Raw genomic sequence first — 24,124 nt, forward strand, 5'->3', positions numbered from 1 at the left:
TATTCCCCCGCACCAGGACGTAACAGCAACAACACAACGTATACAGTGATACGCAAATAACATTGTACTCAGCCGTTTAAGTGCACAGAAACTATTTGTGACACCGAAAATAAAGTGAATAACTGAACCAGTGCAAAATAAGTGCATCGCAGAGCATCTTTACTACACATCACCATACACTACACGAGGAAAGTGTAACGAACGAGAACAACACGCATAGCAGCAGTAGCAGCACACAAGCTGTAGACGCCATTGCAGTATACGAGAAGCTGCTGTCAAGCGGCACAACGAGGATCCCGCAGGACACGAAAACGATAAATAGCTGTCAGTAAGGTATTTTAATCATAACTATGGGATATATACGTAGATAATTTGAAAAAAAGAGATTAACAAAAAAAAGTAATTTCATTGGAATGTAGAAACTAATTTATGTTATTTATTTATTGAATGATTAAATTTTAAATTATTGATTAACGAGTCAAATAGAGGATAAACTTTTTCAATTACGATTAATAGAACATAAGTTGGAGTATTTGCCCAAAAATTTTAGAATTTCCACTGTTACCAAGTACAGAATTTTGGCTACGGAACTTTTAACTTCCATCCAAGCAGGTTTGATTGAACTCGAAGAAACAATTACAATTACCAAATGCCAAATGCTAACGATTCAAAATTAAGCGAAACAAAAATCGACAAAATGGCGCATTTTGATATTAAAACTGCTACATCTCTTGTATAAATATACAATGGGTCATCTGAGAATCTGGATATATTCATAGATTCAGTAAACTTATTAAAAGAAATTACTCCAGCTGATCAAATGGTAATGCTAGTTAAATTTAATAAAACACGAATCACAGGCAAAGCTAGAATAGGATTACCAAAAGACATTGAAAAAGTTGATGAAATTCTAGAAAATATTAAATCTAGATGTGAAGAATAAACAAACCCTGATAAAATCACTAATCAATTAAAAACAATAAAGACAAGAGAAACCACGAAAATCTGTGAAGAAGTCGAAATTTTTACAAGTAAATTGAAAGGACTACACCTGGAGCAGAAGATTCCAGAAAAAGTAGTGAACGATATGGCCGTCAAAGTAGGAGTGGATACACTCATAGACAAAATTAACAATTCAGAAACTAAAATCTTACTTAAAGTAGGACAATTTTCAACAATTACTGCAGCCACTCAAAAAGTCTTGGAAAATGAGACAAGCATCAATAGTTCTGCTCAAATATTAACATTTCAGAGGAATAATAAAAATAAAAATTATTCTTCTGGTAGTTATAATAGTTTTCAAAACAATACACTCAATGACAAACACCCAACGAATAGAAACTTCCAGAACTATAATAGAACCCAAACAAATCAATTCACATATAGGAATAATCGAAACAAATGTACCCCAAATAGAAATACAAACAGAAATTTTTATGGAAATTTTAGGCAGCAAAACCAATATAGGAGACAAAACATTCAGCCTGATAGACAACAAGCACGAAGAATTTTAACTGCCGAAGCAGAAACAGAAGAAGAAGAAGAAGAAAATCATTTTTAGAGCTATCCCGGCAGGAATAAAACTACTACCGGTAATGACTGTCAATTTATCAGCCGAAAATTCAACTACTATCAAAGTAGAAAAGGCTAATAGTACATATAGTACATTGTTCATTGATACTGGAGCAGCAGTATCATTATTTAAAATTGGAAAAATTAAATCTCAAGATGAGATTAATAGCAAAAACAGAGTTAAGCTAACTGGAATCACAAATAATTTGTGGCGACCAGAGCGTCGTAATTAGCCAAGACACAAAAAAGCGCCACCTATGCAAAAAAGAGGGTACTAACCAAATTGCTAGTTGGGAAGTTTTGCCTGGACAAGACGAATACAATGAGTTCTTTGTTCCTATGTAAACCCAAACTAACAACCGGTAAAGCTAGGACAATAGGACAGGGAATCGAAACGAATATGACAAGGAAAACGAAAAGAACGAATACCAAAACATACGGACGAAAATTGATATAAAAACGGCACCATGTCCGTACCCAAAATCAGTCATCGCTCCGCTCTCCGACGAGGAAGACCTTCTGCTAGTTATCATTTCCTCGTCAACCGACGAACATCTCGCTGCAACCTCAAGGAGGATCGAAGAGTGGCAAAGTCCCAACAAAGAAGGAAGGAGGAATAAAATAAGGGCTCCGAACTACGGAAAACCCCCTAAAAACTCTTTTATTACTTATGGAACAATTATTACCAATCAATACCAATACCAAATACCAATGATAACACATTTTTGGTACCAGCAAGAAGTGAAGTTATTCATAAAATTTCACCAAAACTTATTAAAGCAGATTCAGTAATACATGCACAGAAAGTAAAACCTGGAATGTTTTGTGCTAATACAATAGTTTCTAAAGAAAAACCTTATGTTAAATTTATCAATACTACTGAAAAAGATACAATATAATGAAATATGAAATATAAATATGAAATTCTTCAATCCTATCATAGAACCAGTCAATAACTATGTAATTTACAAATCTAAAGACAGTAGCGGTGTTCAGACGTATGTAGAAACAGACGTGAACTAGGCGCGAACGCTGTCAAACGGGCCGTTCATGCTCCGAAACGTTCAACGTACGTGTGAACACCTTCATTTGGTCGCCGTTTCAAATGGGTGGATTTTGATTCAATTTTAATTATAGGATGCCATTTCTGAGGCAAACAAAAGTATACACTAGTTATTTACAGATTTCCATGGAATAAATAAAATATTAAAACAATATTATATTTGAAAAAGCAACCGATGACACTGTTTTCCTTTTATAATTTTAAACGAATTGAGAAAAACTATTTATAGATTTAAAAAGATATATTTTTTTCTTAATTTTCACTAGGATATTTCATCCGATTTGGATCACGCATTAAAAAGTTATTTAATTTTAAAGTTGGCCGTTAACGGTTCGATGGCAGCGTCGCGCTTCATTTTTCCTGCATTGCAGGATATGGCATGACGTCGCGCTAGCGTGAAATCTGACAGCGTTCACGCTCGATCACGCCTGTTTCTACATATTTTTGAACACCGCTAGTAAGCATAACAAATATAGAACTCAAGAAATATTAAATAAAATGAATTTGACAAGTTATCCAAATTATATTACAGAACAAATAAGTGAGTTAGTTCACAAGTATTCAGTTTTATTTTGCCTGGATCAAGATTCAATAACAACTCATAACTTTTATAAACAATCAATTACTCCTAAAGGTAATGTTCATTCCTATATTCCGAACTATAAACAAATACATTCTCAGAGTGAAGAAATAGATAGGCAAGTTAAAAAAATGTTAGATAATAAAATAATCGAAAATTCCATTTCCTCCAATAACTCACCAACTCTTCTTGTACCCAAAAGAACAGGTAATGACAAAAAATGGAGATTAGTAGTAGACTTTAGACAATTAAATAAAAAGATATTACCTGATAAATTCCCACTTCCAAGAATAGATACAAAACTGGATCAACTTGGAAAAGCAAAATATTTTAGAACATTAGATCTGATGTCAGGATTCCATCAGATACTGTTGCAAGCGCAACTTGTCGGCTCTTCGACGACCGTAATTAACTGTTCTTAATAACGACACTTATTTTTGGTTGAAATATACTACGTTTATTTCTAATCGTATATTTATATAGTATTGGGTGTGTTTTAAAAAACGCGGTACTTTTCACGGCTGTTTGTAGATAAGAGACCGAGATTGCCCTACGCGCGTGCTATATATCACTTTTCTCCCGCGAGACCGTTGCGCCATCGGCTTGACGCGATCATTGCCCTTTATTTTCGATTTTTGAAATATGCGCTACTGTCACCTTGGTGCTCAATGTTCTTACAAGTAAATATTCCTGACAGCTGATTGTTTATGTCAATCTGGTATAATGTTGTATAGCCATGCGTTTCGTCGGCACGGTTACAACGTAACATTCTCCTCACCGGTATGCCGCTTTAGTGGCCTGCCTCCGTTGTGCCGACATCTAATAACGCAATGTTAACAGCTGGTCGCTCTAACAATCCGCTTTTCGTTTGCACCGTCACGCGCCGCATCTGATTGTCGGTCGTACGACACACCTTTACGATCCGTCCCCTAGGCCTGCAGTTTCTTGGGTTGTTGCCATCTGCAATCAACACCAGATCACCCTCTTCCAGCGGCTTCGTCGGTTGGTACCACTTGGTCCGTCTAGTCAGCGTCGGTAGGTATTCGTTCACCCATCTTTTCCAGAATATATCTGCAAATTGTTATGCTGCCTTCCAGGACCTACGAATGGACGGAATGGAATTGTCGAATGGTAGCGGTGGCTTGCTCCCATTTGAGCTACCTAGAATGAAGTAGTTTGGCGTTAGTGGTGGGTCAGTTTCGTCTTCAACCGGAACGTCTGTCAATGGTCGCGAATTTACTATCAATTCCACTTCACTCAACCTAGCACGTAGTAGCTCGTCGACGGGATGATGGGGAAGATCGAAGGAGGAAAGCGTCTTCTTTACCGATTGTATGAGTCTTTCCCATGACCCACCAAAATGGGGTGAGGCCGGAGGGTTAAACACCCATTTCGTTCCTGGTTGCACAAATTCCGCCATTAGCCGATCAGTATCTACTAGCACAGACGCTTCCTAAAGCTCACGTGATGCGCCCACAAAGTTGGTGCCCCGATCGCTCACGAACTCCAGAGGCGTTCCTTTCCTGGCTATAAAATTGCGAATCGCAAATATACACGAGTCAGTAGATAGACTGCTGGCAACCTCAATGTGAATGCCTCTGGTCGTAAGGCAGGTGAACATCACTCTCCACCGTTTTTTGGTTCTCCTGCCCACTGCGACTATCATCGGTCCGAAATAGTCGATTCCGGTATAGGAGAAGGGCCGCTGATAGGCAGCCAGTCGTTGATACGGGAGGTTTCCCATCGCAGGATTCTGTGGAATCGCATGACGCACCTTGCAGTACTAGCAGCTGCGTCTTACTCGGCTGTAAGTATTTTTTAGTCGTGAGAGATAATACTTCAGCCTTATCTCGTTCATCGCAGCTTGGTGGTTCGCGTGTCGATACTTTTCGTGGTACCAGTTGATCAACAGATCGGTCACGTAGTAGTGATTGGGGATGATAATGGGTCTTTTTGTTAAAATACAAATGTGCCAATGTGTCATACCTCTACTGTATACACCTCAACTGTCAACACACAATAAAAGTCAAGTTAGTACACATCCATCAGCCACCGCGTGTGCACACAATTCTTTACCGGCTCTAACACTTTTTGCGTCATCGCCTACCCACACGCACTTGTCGATCCTTCCCATCATACGGAGGACTCCTCGTTTGTCGATTACATGGCTCAGCTTGTACAACGGGCTCGATTTTTTAAGTAGTTGCCGCCACGGATGTTTTTGCAGCTCACTATCGCTCTCGCTTTAGAATTTCCTGTGCGGGAGTTGCGTATAAATCGGTAAATATATGCAACCGTTCTTTGTAACCTCTTCCACTTAGAAAAACGAGTGAAATCTATATTCGGTGCATTAAGTGCTGGGTGTAGTAGATGGCGACGCACTTCTTCGTCCGTTTCACTTGGCTCTATTTTCGTGTCCGGCCACTCTCTGGATGGGTTCCATAGGAAGTCAGGTCCACGGAACCATCTACTACTTGGGCTGAGGTCTGGTAGTTTCTGCCATTTCGTACCCTCATCGGCTACATTTGTTTTGGTGGATATCCAGTTCCAATCAGCAGCTTTGGTGGTTTCTACGATCTCGCTTACCCGTACTGCAACAAATTGACTGTATCTTCGGTGGTCTACATTTATCCAGCACATGACAGTCTTGGAGTCGGTCCAGAATACTTCTCGCGCAAAATGTAGACGATGTGATGCCTTTATTATGTTTGCCAAACGCGCTCCTATTACTGCAGCTCGAACTCACCAGCGCGCACTCTATCAACCCGCTTCCTTCAAACCTAGGATAGGCGATAGCAACAATTCCGTTTTCGCTGGCGTCACAAAAAACATGTAGTTCTACGCTCGCGTATTTATCCGTCGTGGCTTGTCGGTAACATCTAGGAATGCTCACTGCCTGTATGTTAGGTAAGACAGATAACCAAACATGCCACTTATCGAGAAGAGTACCGAGAGTATCTTAGTGCGCCAAACTTCCTGCAGCAGGATCTTCAGGTACATTAGAAGGTGGCCGATTAATCCCATGGGATCGTATATGGACATTAGGATCCGCAATATTTCTCTCTTTGTTAGTGCTTTCCCGTTGAGTAATTGTTGTGGTTGGTATCGCGGAGAGATTTCCGTTCATCACACTCTTCACCCTTGTGGAATTAGACAACCAGTTGCGGATCTCAAACCCGCCTTGTGAATGGACGAAACGGACATCACGTGCTAGTTTTATGGCTTCCTCCTCTGTCTCTTCGCTGACGAGCATGTTATCCACATAATGCTCGTATTTGATACACTCGACGGCTCGAGGGTATTCTTTAAGAAAACGGTCGGCATTTATGTTTTTAATGTGCTGCATAATGTGCTGTGCTTGGCGAACATGCAGCTCCGAATGTCATCACACTTAGTACGTACTGTTCTGATGGGCTACCGATCTTACCATCGTTCCAGAAAAAAACATCTGGCTACGTTGGTCGCGCTCGTTCATTCGGACCTGAAAAAACATTTCACGAATGTCACCGGTTACGGCAATCTTATACTCGCGGAACTTGTAGAGGACAGTCAGAAGTCCAACGAGTTGGTCCGGTCCAGTAAGTAAAACCGAATTCAAGCTCAGTCCATTCACCTTCGCAGCAGCATCAAACACAACTCGAACCTTTCCCGGCTTATTTGGGTTGATGACGGGAAAGATAGGCAAGTACCAATCGTTTGGGTCTTTGGTACTTCGCTCAGTAGGGGTAAGCTTTCTTATGTACCCTCGCTCTTCGTATTCTATAATCTTGGTGTGCATTGCCTTAGCCAGGTGTGGGTCACGGCGCAGCTTCCTCTCCAGGCAGTCATGACGTCTCAATGCCATAGCACGGCTATCTGGTAGCTTAATCGTTTCGTACTTCCATAAGAGGCCAGCCTCATACCGACCATCTATCAACCGAACTTTGGAGGCAAGAATGTTGAGTGCACGCTCTTCATCACCTGAACGAAGCTGTTTAACGGGATGGTACACTCCCAGTGACTCAAAAGAGAAGTATTTCCTTAATGCCAGATCCATCTCACTATCTCTATTTTCACTGCAGGGGCAAATATGCAAGTTCATGGATTTAACGCGCTTCGTTATCGCATCCTTCGATGTCTGTTGATATGGACCATACACCACCCAACCAAGTCGAGTTTTCGAAGCGGCCGGCTCGTCCGCTCTTCCTTCAACGGTCTTCAGTATTTGGCTCAAGAAACAGTTATCAACCCCAATCAGAATCCTAGCGGAAATATTGTGATACGATGGCAAGGGTAACCCTCTAAGATGATCGTATTCGACGGCCAGCTGGGACGGTGCTAATGACTGCTTACTCAACCCGAGAGTACGTACAGTGTGTACAGCACGCATATTGTAGATACCTGGTATGCCTACACCTGATATCCTTACGGATAGCTCGACAGACTTGTCCTCAACCCTGCTCTGGTTACCGGTCCACGAAATGCACAAGGGGCGAGGCTTGCCACTAATACCCAGCTCTTTCAATAGATCGTGCTCCATGAAGGTGGCCGAGGATCCATCATCCAGAAGCGCCATCGTATCCACCTGCGTACCGTTGCCGTACAGCGTAACCGGAATGTATTTCAGCATTACACCTCCGGGCGGAACAGAGTGTACGTTGCAATTAGTAGTGACAGGACCTCCTTCTTGGCTGGTATTGGGTTGAACCTGATTACTACCAGGAGAATGTAGCAAACGATGATGTCGACGCTCGCATCCATTTATACCGCACAAAACACCAACGGGACAAGCACTTGAGTGCTTGCAAAGACACGTTCTGCAAAGGCCCTCACGCTTAATTAGGGTCCAACGAGCGTTAACACTCATAGCCTGGAATTTACCGCAGTCGGACAAATTTACACACTTCTCCTGACACGCAACACACCGCTTGATGTCAACCTCAACCACCGGTGACTTCGATACTGGTTTTACGGACAAACCTGTGGAATGAACATTTTGGTGAGCGTACTTACGGTCGTGCTGACGATTGTTACCGTCATGTTTCACCTCTCTACGACCGCTAGTATGTTTCACTCCCCGGCTAGCTGCGCGGACTAGTTCCTTCACCCAATCGTTGAATGTCGCCAGCGTGACATGCGTGCAGTCGTTTTGGTAGTAATACCAGTTCAGCCTCACGTAAGTCGGCAGCTTGTCTACGAGTTCTTCCAGCAACGGACCTCCGTCGAAGTAGCTATGCAGACCGGAACCCGCTATCGATGCACAGAAGTTCCGCACTGCTACGCCATAGTTCACCAACGCGTCGAAACTGTCATCCTTCGGGGGCGGCATGCGTCTTATGTTGGCCATCAGAGTGTTCACCACTATTTCCGGGCGGCTATAACACTCTTTCAGGATCTCGATGGCTTCGGGAATGCTATCAGGATACAACAGGCAACTTCCAACTGCTTCACGCGCCTTCCCTTTCAGGCACGCTTGTAACCGCAACATGTTCTCACCGTTTGTATAGCCACATATCGCGGTAGAGTGCTCATAATATGATATGAAAGCCATCCACTCTTTAGGGTCGCCACCGAATATTGGCAACTCTTTACTCGTGCACTTTCGTGCGGAGATTTGACTCTGGTTAAACGACGGAAATATGGTCGAGTTGTTGCGAATCGATCGATGCATCGTTCGTTCGGGTTGCACTGGAACGAAACTAACGGATGGTCTATACGGCTCTGCTCTATACGTTTCTTCATGCTGCCTTGCAATGCTCGTAGAAGCGTGTACAGAGTCTTCCAGCAATCGTTTCTTTTCGGCCATTCGTCGTAGCTCACATCGCTCAATTGCACGCAACCTTTCTTCAAGCAACTGATCCTCACACTGCTTGTCTATTCTCTTCAACTCTTCCTCGATCGTAGTAGATCGCGCTGCGGGAATCCTTACGGACGGATACCCGAGCGGTGCCTCGGTTGTATAAGGCGGCAGAGCATAATTCTGCTGGTGCATCGTCCTGTTAGTGGGTGCTTGAGTACGAACCCCAGGATAATGTGGATTTACTTCTCCCATACGATCAGTATCGTGTAACCACTGACTTATCTCTTTCTCCTTTACAGCAATCGATGACGTTGAATCCACCATAACGTCAGCTATTTCACGTTCGATTGCTCGCAGCTCGCGTTTGGCTTCGCGAGCTCTCGTCACTAACTCGTTCAGGGTCTCGTTTCGCGTGCTTGATGCTCTCGAGGATGGCCGTCCAGCTTCCATAGGCCTGATTGTAGAGTTGGCCAATGGGTCTGTGCTGTTTCTGCCGGATCCACGGATGCTGCTTGGCCTATTGTCTACGGAGGGGGGAAGCGGTTCCAGCCCTTCGCAAATAGGCTCTCCTTGATGCGAGATCGGTGTACGAGACATCCTATTCACAAGCTTCACTATACACTCGCGATACTTTAACGATGCCTGTGGGCTGGTTCAATGCGCGTCGTAATCACGAATTATACGCGTTTTTTTTTTAAATGTTGCAAGCGCAACTTGTCGGCTCCTCGACGACCGTGATTAACCGTTCTTAATAACTACACTTATTTTTGGTTGAAATATACTACGTTTATTTCTAATCGTATATTTATATAGTATTGGGTGTGTTTTAAAAAACGCGGTACTTTTCACGGCTGTTTGTAGATAAGAGACCGAGATTGCCCTACGCGCGTGCTATATATCACTTTTCTCCCGCGAGGCCGTTGCGCCATCGGCTTGACGCGATCATTGCCCTTTATTTTCGATTTTCGAAATCTGCGCTACTGTCACCTTGGTGCTCAAGGTTCTTACAAGTAAATATTCCTGACAGCTGATTGTTTATGTCAATCTGGTATAATGTTGTATAGCCATGCGTTTCGTCGGCACGGTTACAACGTAACAGATACCATTGGAAAAAAGATTCTAGAAAATTTACAGCACTTTCTACAACCAAAGGACACTACCAATTTACAAGATAGCCATTTGAACTCAATATAAGTCCAAACAGTTTTCAACGCATGATTCATCCAATTGCGCAGCAGGACAATAAGAATTGTTACCGACATTAAAATATGTAAAAACGCACCTGTGAAAAATCACGTACGCATAATACACTCGTTAGAAAGGGATAGTTAATTATGTTCTTGCATAACAGAAGTAGAGGGTCAAATACGTCCATAAGTACAATGTAATTATTTAATATAAAAGGAGGCTCACGCGGAGTCAAAAATCAGTCGCAGTCGCACTCCATTAGAACTGAATCGTACCACTAAGCCTATACAAGTGTAAAGTTAAAGTTAAAACAACTAATAAAGTAAAAGTGAAAAAGGAATATACCAATATTCATCCACATCCATTCGTGTTTGAGATGTTCTCGAGAATAAGCCCGCTACAGTAACATTCGTCACGAGTGCCTGAGTATCGTGTGTAGCGCCAAAAAACTCTTTTGCCAGCGCCTTCGATTAGTACGGTAAAAAAATACAGTAGTGTATAAGTATAATGCCGCGCGTGACTAGTGTACGTAACACACACGCCAGCGAGTGCTAGGGCGAGTAACGCACGCTACGCACGCCGCATCGTAGCAAGTGAACAACACACACACACACGTACCGAAATCGAGTGGCGTACCGTCAGGGCCGTCAAACGCAAAGCAGAACGACGTTTTTTTCTCTGCTGCGATCATCATTTAGTGCAGTTTACTTAAGGTGTGCACCATCATCGCCGTAGCCGAGCACAGTAAAGCTGAACAGTGAACGACCATTGCTTTCCCCACGAGTCACCGCCATCGACATCGTAGCTGGACCAGTGCTGACGATACCGGACGAGGCTAACGACCTGAAGACGCCGCCATCTTTCCCTCGTGCAACCGCCATTGCTACAAAGACACCATCATCACACAATTAGCCTTCATTTCAATAACCACCTACCCGGATATGTTTTACACTTTTAATTCTTAATAACATTAAATATAATAGAGCTATCCGTTTGATACTTTAGGAATGCCTAGTAAAACATGTTTTTCATCAATTCGCAAATCCTCAGATTTTTTAATTTTTGGATTAAAGATTGAATCTAATGATCGTCTACTCCACTGCGTGGTCCAAAATAACGCATTATTTGCATGTTTTCTGAACGTCGTTGTATTTCTTTTGTTACTAATTGCTCGCAAAGGTCTTTTAGAAAAAGGCGTCTGTCATATAAAATGTATGACCTACCAGGGTGGTCTCGGAAGACAGGGGTATTAAAAGCTTCGAATAAAAAATTTATATGAAAAAGCATTTTTAAAATTATGTTTTTTTTTAATAGACTAGAAAATAGTATTGTGAAGCTTTACTAATAGATTGAAAACATTTCATCAGCTAAAGCTGAAGACATCCGCATTTCAACGCGAAAAGGTGCAAACTGCCATACGAAATGTATGACCTACCCAGGTAGGTGGTTATAGAAGTAAGGGTGTATTTTTGGTCATTGAAACAAAGGTTAAGGTAAGATCTATCCTTATTCTTACTACTAACCAACGAGGATGATGCATAGTCCACTGATCACAGGGGTTTCAGTAGGAAACCCCGCCGCGTCGACAGAATCTAGTTCCGGAGGAGCAGTCCCTGGCTCACTGACAATCGAACCACCTGTCTCGCGAGATTGCTTCAACGACCCGCCGGAATATCAAGTGGAAATTGTCAACAACATGCGCCTCAGACCACCCGAGTTGGACACAACCGACATCCATACCTTTTTCTATGCGCATTGGAAAATTGGTTTGACGCATGGAATATTGTTCCGAGCCACCACGTCAAGCGATTCAACATACTGAAAACACAAATTCCGACGCGAATCCTACCCCAGCTACGCCATCAATTGTTCAACATTTCAAGGAGTCCTAGCGTAGCCTATAGCCTAAGAGAGCTATTTCCATATAACGATGATCTCGAATCGCTAGGGATCACAATCCCCATACAAGGGATCATTATTTCAAAGCAATGGTGATCCCGGATCGTTAGGGATCAACAGCGCTTTTCAACAGTGATCCCGGATCATACGATCCCATATTATAGGATTGGATCAGATTTTTCAAGACGAACCGCAAAACGAACCAACTATTTTTGATAGATACTGGTGATACAGATATGATACAGATACAAAGATATCATACAGATATGATAGATATTATATAGATACAGAGCACAATGGTGCTCTCCATAAACCGTCGTCCATGAAGCTTTTCGCCGCTAACAGCACGCCAATCGCGGTATACGGTGAGTCGCTTCGGACTTTAGACCTGGGTTTGCGACGAAATTTCCTGTGAAATTTTGTGATCGCCGACAAGCCATTATCGGTGCCGATTTTCTCGAACATTTTCACCTGCTAGTTTATCTTCGTAGCAGATGCCTTGTAGGCGCCTTCACTAACCTCGGCACGCCCGGTGTCACAGACTGTAATCCAGAGGAACCAACTGTCAAGGTATGCGATTCAACGTCACCGATAGCTTCCTTATGAAAGGAATTCCCTGGGTCAACCTCGCCTATCGCCCCAGGCATACAGCTGCAATCCGAGATCACTTATCGCATAGAGACATCAGGACATCCGACCTTCACTCGTCCGCGTAGATTGTCCCCCGAAAAATACGCAGCCGCCCGTGCCAAGTTTGGATCGTTGGTACAGATGAGAGTTTGTCGGCCTTCCAGCAGCAGCTGGGCCAGCCCCTTACACATGACTAGAAAAAAAACTCTTAGCCGACGAACAGACCCGCGATTCCGAGCTATACTGAACCAGAAGATGCCATCCGATCTTTTCCTCCAAAAGACGCCGATCCCCGGAAGTACCAAAGCGCTGTACGCAGACTGCCCTGGCGGAATAGTTCAACCTTATATTACCAAATCGTTCCGCAAACAGCTGCTCCACGCCGTTCACGACATAATTCATACCGAAGCACGAGCCACAGTACGACTGATGACAGATCGATTTGTCTGGCTGGACATCAAAAGGGAGACGCGCGAATTCGTGAAAAACTGTTTGGCTTGCCAACGTGCTAAGGTCGGTCGCCACACCAAAAGCCCGCTCACGCCGTACCCGGCCACGCAGGACAGGTTCAGGACAGGTACATCAAAGGTCGACATAATCGGACCTTTCCTAGTAAGCAACGGAAACCGATACTGCCTCACAACCATCGACCGATTCACCCGATGGCCTGAAGCAGTGCCGATACCGGACATCACCGCATCAACTGTGACCACAGCGTTGCTGTATCATTGGATCGCATTGGATCGCATTATCATTGGATTTGGAGTTCCAACTATAGTGACAACGCACCAAGGTAGACAGTTCGAGTCGTCGTTGTTCAGCGGGTTAAATCGAGCCCTCGGAACGAAGCACATACGGACGACTGCCTACCACCCGCAAGCTAATGGGCTAATTGAGAGATGGCACCGCACTCTCAAAGCAGCAATTAGTTGCAAGGACACGACTAGGTGGAGTGATCACCTTCCGTTAACACTGTTTGGCTTGCGCACAATGTTTAAAAGCGACATCCAAGCATCACCGGCTGAACTCGTGTATGGTACGACTGTCACCATTCCCGCCGAATTTTTCTCCAGGGAACCACAATCAGTATTGGTCCAGCAATCCGATTTTGCCAGGGCACTACGGGATGCAATGAGTAAAATCCGACCACCTGACACCGCTTGGCAAACTAACCGAACTGCTTTCGTCCATCGCGATCTAAACAAATGCACGCACGCAACGACACCGTCCGTCCCGCGCTAACAACCCCGTATCGCGGTCCATACAAAGTACTTACACGAAATCTTAAGTCTTTTCAGATACTACTCAATGGACGACCTTCGCTAATATTCGTCGACCGACTGAAACCGGCCTACATAGTTGAGGATACCAGTACGACAGCCCGGTCTCAACCGTTACGGGAAACACTACCAATGGACCAGGTGCATGCGTTCCCGACAACCCAACGGCCATCACCTGAGCAACCGCTAACGAGCCATAGACAAGCAACCACGTCGCCTGGTTCGACGTAGCACGATCAGAACAACACGCCTAGCGCTTCGCCGACACAGCAGTCTCGCGCCGTGCATCCGTCGCTTGCACCGTTACCCTAGCCACCGGCACTAGGTGTTACTAGGTCCAACCGAAGAGTGAATATTCCGCTGCATTACCGATAACACCGCTCTAAGAGGGGAATACTGTAGCGACTAGGACGACACCTGGCGCAAAATAGACGTAGCAGGGAAATAAGATCCTTGGGGAGTTAGGAGACAGGGACAGCAGGAATACTTAGAATAGTACAGCTAGGGGGTACACGTTTCACTGTGCGTATAAAAGCGTTGGCGTGCTCAACCAAACTCTCTATCTGCTTCTTCCCACGTTCGAGCTCGCCGCAACTATTGTCCATACCACTTCGCACCGCGTGTTGCCGCTGAGGCAAAAAGTAAGGTAGAAATAAAAACGTTCAAATTAAAAACGTAAAAAACAATAAAAAAAATATTCCAAATTCAAGCGTTTGTGGAAAAGATTAGTGGTGTTGTATTAGTTTGTTGGATTTACTTGTAGCTTGGATTTAGCTTGTTCAAATGTAAACAGGATTTAGATAATTTCAATGAAACATTAGGTTCAAATGACGTATTTAAAAATAATATTATTGAGTGGTTGGATGAAAATATTACCAAAGGTGATATGAAAAACAGGATGATTGAGGCACGTGATATGATCTTCAGTTCAGAGTTGTTTGCAGGTTGCAGCTAGAAAGGTGGTCCGACTTTTAACCCAAAGATACCTATCGCTACTTATGCAAACCTTTAGAAATTTTCCGATTATTTGGCAGTAATTTGTATAGTCAGGCCACTGAAAAAGGAGAAGGCCACTGAAAAAAAAGGTTTTTTAAACTAAAACTACGCTATGGAAAAGATCGGTTAACTTTAAAAAACCCGAAAATAAATCCTGCATAGGCTTGTATCGGTAGCTGCATAGGTGAAGAAAATGAGCAACAAGACAAATCATTATTCTTGTTATAATTTGCAACTCTATGGACTTTTTCAAATCAAATCACCTGCTTCAAGCGTTATGTTTTTTTCCAAACCTTTGTCTCCTATTGCTGCTTTTACTTTGATTACTGGTATTTTTTTTTTCGTTAGAACAGCCTGGCCGTGTCGACTTATTTTACCACGTAGCCGCATAGTCAGTCCTTGCTACGAGGGATTGGCCCGGATGGGATTTTGGTCCGGTACGTTCGTGTGAAGACCGGCGCTGCTACCATCATGCAACCGAAGCCACCGGGATTACTGGTATTAATATTATTAATTATCCATTATAATGTTTTTTTGTTAAAAAGCCTAGAAGTTAATTATTATTAAGATTAGAATGGAATTAAGTTTATTTGTGTTACATTTTTATTGCCGTTATTTAATTAACATGCAGGACTTGTTTAAATTTATTGAATTTCATAGAAAATACATAAGTTTAAAATCGTGTTACATCCTATGTCCCACATTGTTTGCCAGCTAGAAAAGTAGAAAAGATATATTCATTGTAAACCAAAGGCTCACTATACAAATTTCAATCAAACATTTGTTTTATTACATATCAATCTTACATGCTAGACTACAATTTATAATAATTTAAAAACTAAATCGAGGCAGAGTATTTAGTTCTGCATCTGGATTAAATCCGACCTTATACCGGGTCTACTCGGTTGCTTACAATATACACCTGACCTAAGACATAATTAAGGCAGAGTATTTAGTTCTGCCTCTGGATTAAGTCCAACCTTATACCGTCTGCTTGGTTGTTTATAAACTATACTTAACCTACTTAACCTATCTTTTATTCTGTTAAAGTGTGAATTAATGGATTAAAGTGCAGTTTAGATTCGTTTCGAGTTTTCTTAATTGCTACCATTTTACATTTTATGTCATTGATGGAAATGACTCGTAGAGATCCTGATAAGTCGTTTTCATAAGCTATATAGTTATAAATCATTTCAGAGGAACAAGGAGTTGCAAACGCCTGAAAACGTCTTATCAAAGGATAGCCGTATACAATGACGGTACCTGATTCTTCGGTTGCTTTGTCGTACTTGACAATAACATTTCGTTTAGTTAAAACCAACAATCCTTGAATCGATTCCTAAGCATAAATCCTTTTCTAAAAAGCAAAATCATCTCATCCTTCTTAATTTTTAATATGGGATACTCAATGTTTTCACGCCTATCTGCAGTTTCAATATCTCTTAACAAAGTAATTTTTCCTATCGCTTGTTGTAAACTTCGGTAGCCAGATCGTACAAAACTATGTTTAATATGTTGGAGCTTATCTTCAAAAGGATATGAAATAGGGTTCAAATGGCCAAATCTATACACGTGATCGTATACATGAATTAAAAGATGAACGTTACTGACTAGATATATACGGTTGTACACTATCTTGTAATCTTCAACAAATTTCCACAATAAAATAGTGCCAGTGTTCCTGAAAGGCCGTAGATGATAATATAGTTATAGCGCAAAACAATAATTTAAAATGTTTGTACGCTAGTCTGCCCATTCTATCCTGTAGAACTACTATTCCTCCGTAGTGTAAAAAACTAGCTAATTCAAAAGCTTTCCAGTAGTGCAATGAATCAAGGGACCTAAATCTTCTGTGAATTTCTGAGGGCAATTGAATGCTTACAAGCTCTTCTGAAATTTCGGTTATCTCATCTTTGAACCATTTTTTGAAGGGCTTAACATCACCTTCGGTCCTCCCTAGCAGAAGCCTATGTACGATACCAACATGAACCAGATGCAAAATATCGCTTGTAGTAATATCCTTTACCATGTCAAAATGATTCAGGTCCGTTAATGGTGTTTCGCCTCTGCGACGCCCTTTTGCGCTAAATCATTCATTCCGGAATTCTACGTCGGTTCTTAAATCTGCTGTAGTGTCCCCAAATATCAAACGTCACCTCTGCTGTTTAGACGCTGTTTGTTTGAGCTCTGTCTGTTGACCGTTCTTCCGTGGGTTATTATCGATATCCGCGTCCAGTTTGTGATTCTGTGAATACAATACACATTTGAGCAGCTTTCTGTAACAGTTTTTTACTCCCCCAGTGCCTCCTGTACCCGGTTTTTTTTCCCAACCAAACAACAAAGTTTGGTTCATGGATTGGAGCTTGTTCACTGTCCTCTTAAATATATCAGTGTTTGTGATCGCAATAACTATGGCTGTATCCTGTCCTTCGTGTTCGTCAGCTGTAATCGACGATGTGTATAAATGTGATGGTGTATGCAACGCTCCTTATCATGTTGGTTGTATCGACATCAATGATAGTGCTTTGCCGGAACTTTAACCCCCGAATTCGCAAACCTTTTGGTTGTGCCGCAATTGTATGAACCTGCGATGTACCAGCAATTCGACATCGCTAGATTTTATTTCGTCAACGTTTGCCGATTTAAAGGAGGAACTTCTCCAAGAATTTGACAGCCGATTATCTTGTGCATTGGATGCTGTAAGGATGGATGTGTCGACGCTGTTTGATAGAGGAAACGTTCACGCACACTTAGGGCATCATGGTCCAACACTAACACCATCCACTAACTTGGCACCATCCACTAACTTGGCCGCCGTCACATCACTAAGTTCGCGCCTATGTGAAATGGATCGTGCTTCTCAAAATGCTCCACAACGTAATTCGCCTAAACGTAGGCTAGTGGATTTCACTCCGCCCGCAACTGAACCTACCGCCTCTCTTCAACTTGGCACTGCACCGATATCACCTTCGTCTCGGACCGTGTTGACTGTCCCGATTCTCGATTCCAGGCAAGCCAAATTTTGGTTGTATCTGACGCGTATCGCTCCGTCGGTTTCGGAGCAGGATATTCGCAAGATGGTTAGACAACTGGATACTGATGACGTCATCATCGTTAAGCTGCTGCCACGTGATCGCGATGTAAGCACGCTAACTTTTATTTCATTTAAAGTCGGGATGTCGCTTGCACTTAGAGAGAAGGCACTTTCTGCTTCCACTTGGCACCGAGGCATCGTCTACCATGAATTCACTGATCACCGTGCTAACTCAGCTCAAAATTTTTGGCTACACACCGATTCCCAACTGTAAACGTGCCCATTCGAAACCGATCTAATTAGACCGCTAGAAGGGAATTAATAAAACGGACACGGGAAGGATAGGCTCGCTTCATTCCTGGACGTCGAATAGTACAGACCTAAGCAGAGGTTAGTCTCAACTTAACAGCCTACGCACTAAACTAGATGAACTTCGACTGGCTTTGACGGAAACTGATTTCGAAGTATTGGTTCTGACTGAAACGTAGTTGGACGACGATATACCTTCGTCATTGTTTGCCGATGAAAATTTCTTTGTGTACTGTTGCGATCGCAATCCTGCAAATAGCTCCTTGCGTCGTGGTGGTGGAGTGCTCATCGCCTGCGCGTCTAACCTCTCCTGTTCAATCGTTCATCACAATTACTCATCACTTCAGCATGTATGGGCGAGCATCAAATTTCAATGCTTAGCGGTGTACATTGGTGTCATCTACCTACCCACGGATCGTAGTTCATCTGCAACTGTATTATATGATCATATTATATATCATATGATCTCTTACTCCTATTTGGCGATTTCAACACTCCATCGCTCTCGTGGATACCTGCTCTTTCGCCGCAGAAATTCTACATCCCTAGCGGCGTGCAAACTGCAAACTCTATGTTTGTGGATGGTATGAATGTTTACCGTCTTACGCAGATTTCGGACGTGAAAAATTATCGTGATCGTCAACTGGATCTAATTTTTGCAAATGAGGCTATGATTGAGACTCGTCCCTACGTTTGTTGTTCAACACCGCCTTTGCTCCCGCTGGATCATCATCACCCTGCGCTTGAGGTGTCCCTCACTATTCCTACGGCTCCCCGACCATCGAGGGAATAGGCAGTCCTTCATCGTCATCTCCGGTTCAACTTTAAACGGATGGATTTTCGGAGATTTTCGGAAATCATCAAATACTCCAACTGGTCGTTAATTGAAGAAGCTCGCGATATTGATGAAGTTGTTTCCATGTTTTGTGATGTTACCGTTGCGGCATTCCCTTTATGCTGCTCTCTCCTAAGGTCCCTTCATTATCCCCCGTGGTCAAATAGATCGTTGAGAGTTTTAAAATCGGACAAAAAACGTAAGCTTCGTCTATATACCATCGCAACCGTAATCTCTATATTATTTGCGCCTTTATAAATATGCAGCAAGCGCTTTCCGTGTTCATTATCGTTGGCTTCACAATGCTTATGTAACACGAATTCAAGATCGTTTTTCTTCTCCTCCGAGGACATTCTGGCGTTACTGCAAGTCCCAAGTTAACCCTTCGCTTTTTCCTACCCTTATTTCCTTGGATGATGTAGTACTCCTGCTGAGTCACATTGTCACAAGTCACATTGTTTAGCCTCTAAGGCAGACTTATGTTTTTTTTAATAAATAAATATAACTTTTTTGGGTTTTTTTTAAGCTGATAATGAGTCCTTTACATTTCATGCATCCGTGAACGCCGTTGTAATAGCAAACCTCTAAAAACCCAAGAAGAAAAATTGTGTACTCCATATAGATATTTTTAAAATTTTAAATACTTACGTTTAATGTAGGCGCTTGCTGGAGAGTCGGCGATGAACACTCGTACAGAAATAGATATTTCTTGCCGTTAATATTAATTTTTTTGTCCTGCAGGTTATTGAGCTCCGTCACCAATGGCCTTAGGAAAGTCTCGACATCTGATGGTATGTTAGCGCCACAAAATATTCCTACAACCATAACGGGAACTTCCGGAATATTATGTAGCTGCATTAGTATGGGCCACATCTGTATAGGGCTACGAGTGTACACAGGAACTCCATCTGTTGAAAGATTCAGCTCAAATTTGTTCCTTGTTATAACCACATTCCTGAGGAATACACAAAAAAGTTGTTGATAGAAGTAGAAATTGCACATAATAATATAGAAATAATTAAATTACCGGAAATAATACTGCTAACAACATTCTACTTCTTGGTACCACATTTGATCTCCTCCTGGAACTGCAACGATCTGTTCGCTAACGTTTACCGAAGCTTTTAGCAATGTCCTTACATCCTGCGGAAGAGATGAAAAAGCAGAAAGAATAGACACATTACGCAGTATCGAAAGTAAATTATTACTTGCATTGCGAGGAATTTTATTGCGAATGAACCAAGTTCGCAAAGAGTCTCGCACCTTCAAGGCTACAGAATCGATTTTTGAAACTTCTTCGTCCAAATATTCTTCCTCAAACCACTCCCCTTCATCACAGCCGTCGTTGAGGATTGATGCTTCATCGCTGATATATTCGTCATCTTCAATGCCTTCCAAATACTCCTATTCGACATATTCGACTTCCATCGCGATTTACAGCAACATCTTCAAATGCAACATAAGATGCACTTACTGGTGAATGGTTTGAAATAATGTACAACGTTTTAAATCATTACCTTCCGGAGATTTCACAACTGTCGATTGGCAACTGGATCCGGCTGAATTTTCCTTCAACCCACTCTTTTTCAAACTGCGCCTCTAGCTGCGCACACCTCTTGTAGAGAGTAGCCACTTCGCTTAAATTTTTTAGGGACATATTAAACTATTAACACCCGTGATTTTCCGTTTGAAAATGAAAAACTAAACTAAAACACTTTCTCGAAACTGTTAATGTTCAAAATAATTATTTTTCGGGAAGCGTTCCCACCAAATCATCCGTATAATTATATAAAATCTATTGATAATTTTGGTAATTTTTTTATAATTATCGCAACGATTTTTGCACAATCCAGAACCATCTAATGTTTTGGCGGTTATGAAGCTCAGCTGATCGTGTCAGTCCACACACACCGTACACATAGCCACATCCGTGGGTGCCGATGCAAAATCCGATCTCATTACCGTGTGAGAGCTACACACAGCTAGTCATAGCAACTCAGTATGGAAACCTTCTGCTGTCATCACGCTCGCCATAGTGAGATGCTGTCTGATTTTGCTAGATGATTTGCTAGCTGGTCTGAGCCAGATTAGGCCATGTTTCCCATATGCAAAAAATGTAAGCAAAATTATTTTAACGATAACAACTGAAAAAGGGTTATTTTAATAATCAGATTTACATATTGTTTCATGTGTATTGAATTTCGAATTACATTTCGAAACTTTTATCCATTTTGCTCAAATTGTAATTTAACAAAAATGATCCCTTGTATCATTCTTTATGACAAAATGTTATGTCCTTTACGAATCGGTACATCGGTACCAAGGCTATTGTAGGAGACAAGGTTGAATATTAACGATTTTCCGCAAAATTCTTCTTCCTATAATTTGACGTTGGTGGGTGTGGGGTCATTCGTTTATAACTACAGTTAAAGCGATTAAAACCTATAGGCAGTGTAACATTTGAGAAGGGGGAATTTAATAATTATTTGTAGAATATATCATTCATTTCATTGCTGGGCAATTGATACCAGCTTATCTATTAAAAAATAAGAATATTGCAAAATATGCTTGAATTATATGTCCAAACGCATTGCGGTCAGCAAGATTTTAGATTTGGTTTGACGATTGTATGACTTGAAACAAAATTGTGGCGGTGCTAAATATGAACGAATGGATGTTACTGTACCAAGTGCATGTGGTTTTTTTCGTGTAAAAAACATCAATTAATCGGAAGGTATTCATTTCGTTATAACTGAATCTGCGCACGAGTTCATCCTTGGGAGTGCCACTATCTTAAGATGCCGCTCTCTTAAGATCGAATGGAAAGGGACATTTCACGGACGATTGTGGCTAATCGATATCGATAGATAATGATTGTACAAAATGTTATGAAATGTAATCATCATCAAAAACTGTTTCACTTATGCCTTTTCACTCCTCAAATTATTTTGGATGTAAATGATACAGTTTTGCTTGGTAGCAACTTTGCATTCACCAATAGCGTTAACAAGATAAACCGTCCTCAACGGACATTCTCTTTTATACTTTATTAGTTATTATCATTACTTCCAATTAAAGCGCGAAATTTTGTGTAAATGTACAATAAGAAAAACATAGAAATGATTAATTTTAATCGGACAGAGAAACACCGTTGCAATTCAAATAGCCAGTGTACCATTTCTGAGGGAGTTTGCAGGCTGTCAAACGCTCCCTCCCCTGTCAAACGCACCTTCTAGTTTTTCGTCTTCTTTCTTTTCAAAATACTCTACATTCCACCACCTTGTCTTCTACAATAGCCTTGGGTACATACAATAGTACAATCCGGTACCTGTATTCTTTGACAGATACAGGCTACAGCTTAAGCTTTTGAACTTATAGTATGATCTGTCACATTGATGGATTTGACTACTGGCTTCCATCAAATCGATATGCATGCAGATGATTATGCAAGAAGAATATTAACATGTTTTGCGAACATTTATGGACAATGATAAACTTGCAGTATGTTGTTATTTATTTATTATCATTATAACGGCTCTTAGCCGAATGTAGAATGATATTATTATTGCATCTGATGACTTTGAAGATCATCTGCGTACGCTAAGCAACGTACAACACTCGCTGCGAAAAAACGCGTTTGAAGTACGAATGGATAAGTGTAAATTTGCTTACGAGGAATTAGATAATCTGCGTTATAATGCCAGCTCCAGAGGAATTCAACCAAGCGGTCATCATATTCAAACCGTACAGAATTGTCTTGAAATTGAATGTCTTTTTTCATACTTCCGTAGATTTGTTCCTTTGCTTTCTACATTAGCCAAACCATTAAGTATTTTTTTAAAGCAGATAACATCATTTTTCTTTGACGACTCTTGCCTAAACGCATTCAATACATTGAAGAACAAGTTGATTAATATCCTTGTTTTAGCTATTTATATCCCGCTGCATGAGACGGAGCTTCATTGTGATGCTAGTGCAATAGGGTTTGGCTAAATGTTACTCCAGAAATAAACAAAATGCGAAATACATTTAATTGCATATTGCTCTAAGACCGTTTTTCCAGATGAAGCAAAACTTTATAGTTACAAGTTGGAAACACTCTCAAATATAAATGCATTTAAACGATTCCACACATATGTGCATGGCATTCCTTTTAAAACTATTACCGATTGTAATTCTTTGCTCGAAACTTTAAATAACCGCAATGCGTCTGCTAAACTAGGTGGAAAAGAAGCGAATGAAGCTGCCAAGCTCAAAGTCTCTATAAAAACAATAAACAACAACAAACAAAATGACAATTATTCTACATCGCATAGTTTGATAATTTTCATGGTTTGATAATGAACTGGTAGAAAGATAAATTAGTTTGCGAAAACATATGCTTTATTTTACTTTTAAGCATTCGGACATGTTATAATGTTACATAATATATCAATAGATAAATCTTATACATGTTTAAAGCTTTTCTACATAATTGAATTAAATAAAAAATATTGATATACATGGATTATATTCCTGTCAGCCTCACCGATAGGTTGCATCTTGCATATTCGACACCTGATGGCACATAATATGTTTAAGATAATTTTCCATTCTTGCCGATGTTCCTGTAAGATGCACTAGACACTTTTTTTACACAAAAACCCGGTTGTAATCCGCCCAGGTGTTGCTCGCTTTGTGTAGGTCGTATCATAAAATATATAAGTTAATCACGGTGATAGCACCCAATACACAACTAAACGTTTGGCGCCTGAATGGAATAATGAATGTACTCCAATATTTATATGTTATTTCGTCAGGTATGTGAAACAAACAGCTCATGAGTATTTAATTTTTTTACGAATATCGGCTTAAATTATGTAAAAATCAGTGGAGGAATTACAAGTCGTGTACAGTTTTCCTGTCTTTCGTTTAGTAATTTCCTGTCTTTCAAGTATTAATGTTTTCAACATGCTTGTG

At 41.4% G+C, this 24,124-nt stretch overlaps 1 protein-coding gene and 1 pseudogene across 1 annotated transcript; both read right to left on the bottom strand.

The window, feature by feature from the left end:
• Positions 1–6,606: 6,606 nt before the first annotated feature.
• LOC128711178 (uncharacterized) lies at positions 6,607–9,186 on the bottom strand. The gene has a single exon (XM_053806045.1). The coding sequence runs from the start codon at positions 9,184–9,186 to the stop codon at positions 6,607–6,609; it is 2,580 nt and encodes an 859-aa protein (XP_053662020.1).
• A 7,446-nt stretch (positions 9,187–16,632) lies between these two features.
• On the bottom strand, positions 16,633–20,822 carry LOC128711189 (uncharacterized; annotated as a pseudogene).
• Positions 20,823–24,124: the final 3,302 nt, after the last annotated feature.

This window comes from Anopheles marshallii, chromosome X (assembly GCF_943734725.1).
Source record: "Anopheles marshallii chromosome X, idAnoMarsDA_429_01, whole genome shotgun sequence".
Lineage (NCBI taxonomy): Eukaryota > Metazoa > Arthropoda > Insecta > Diptera > Culicidae > Anopheles > Anopheles marshallii.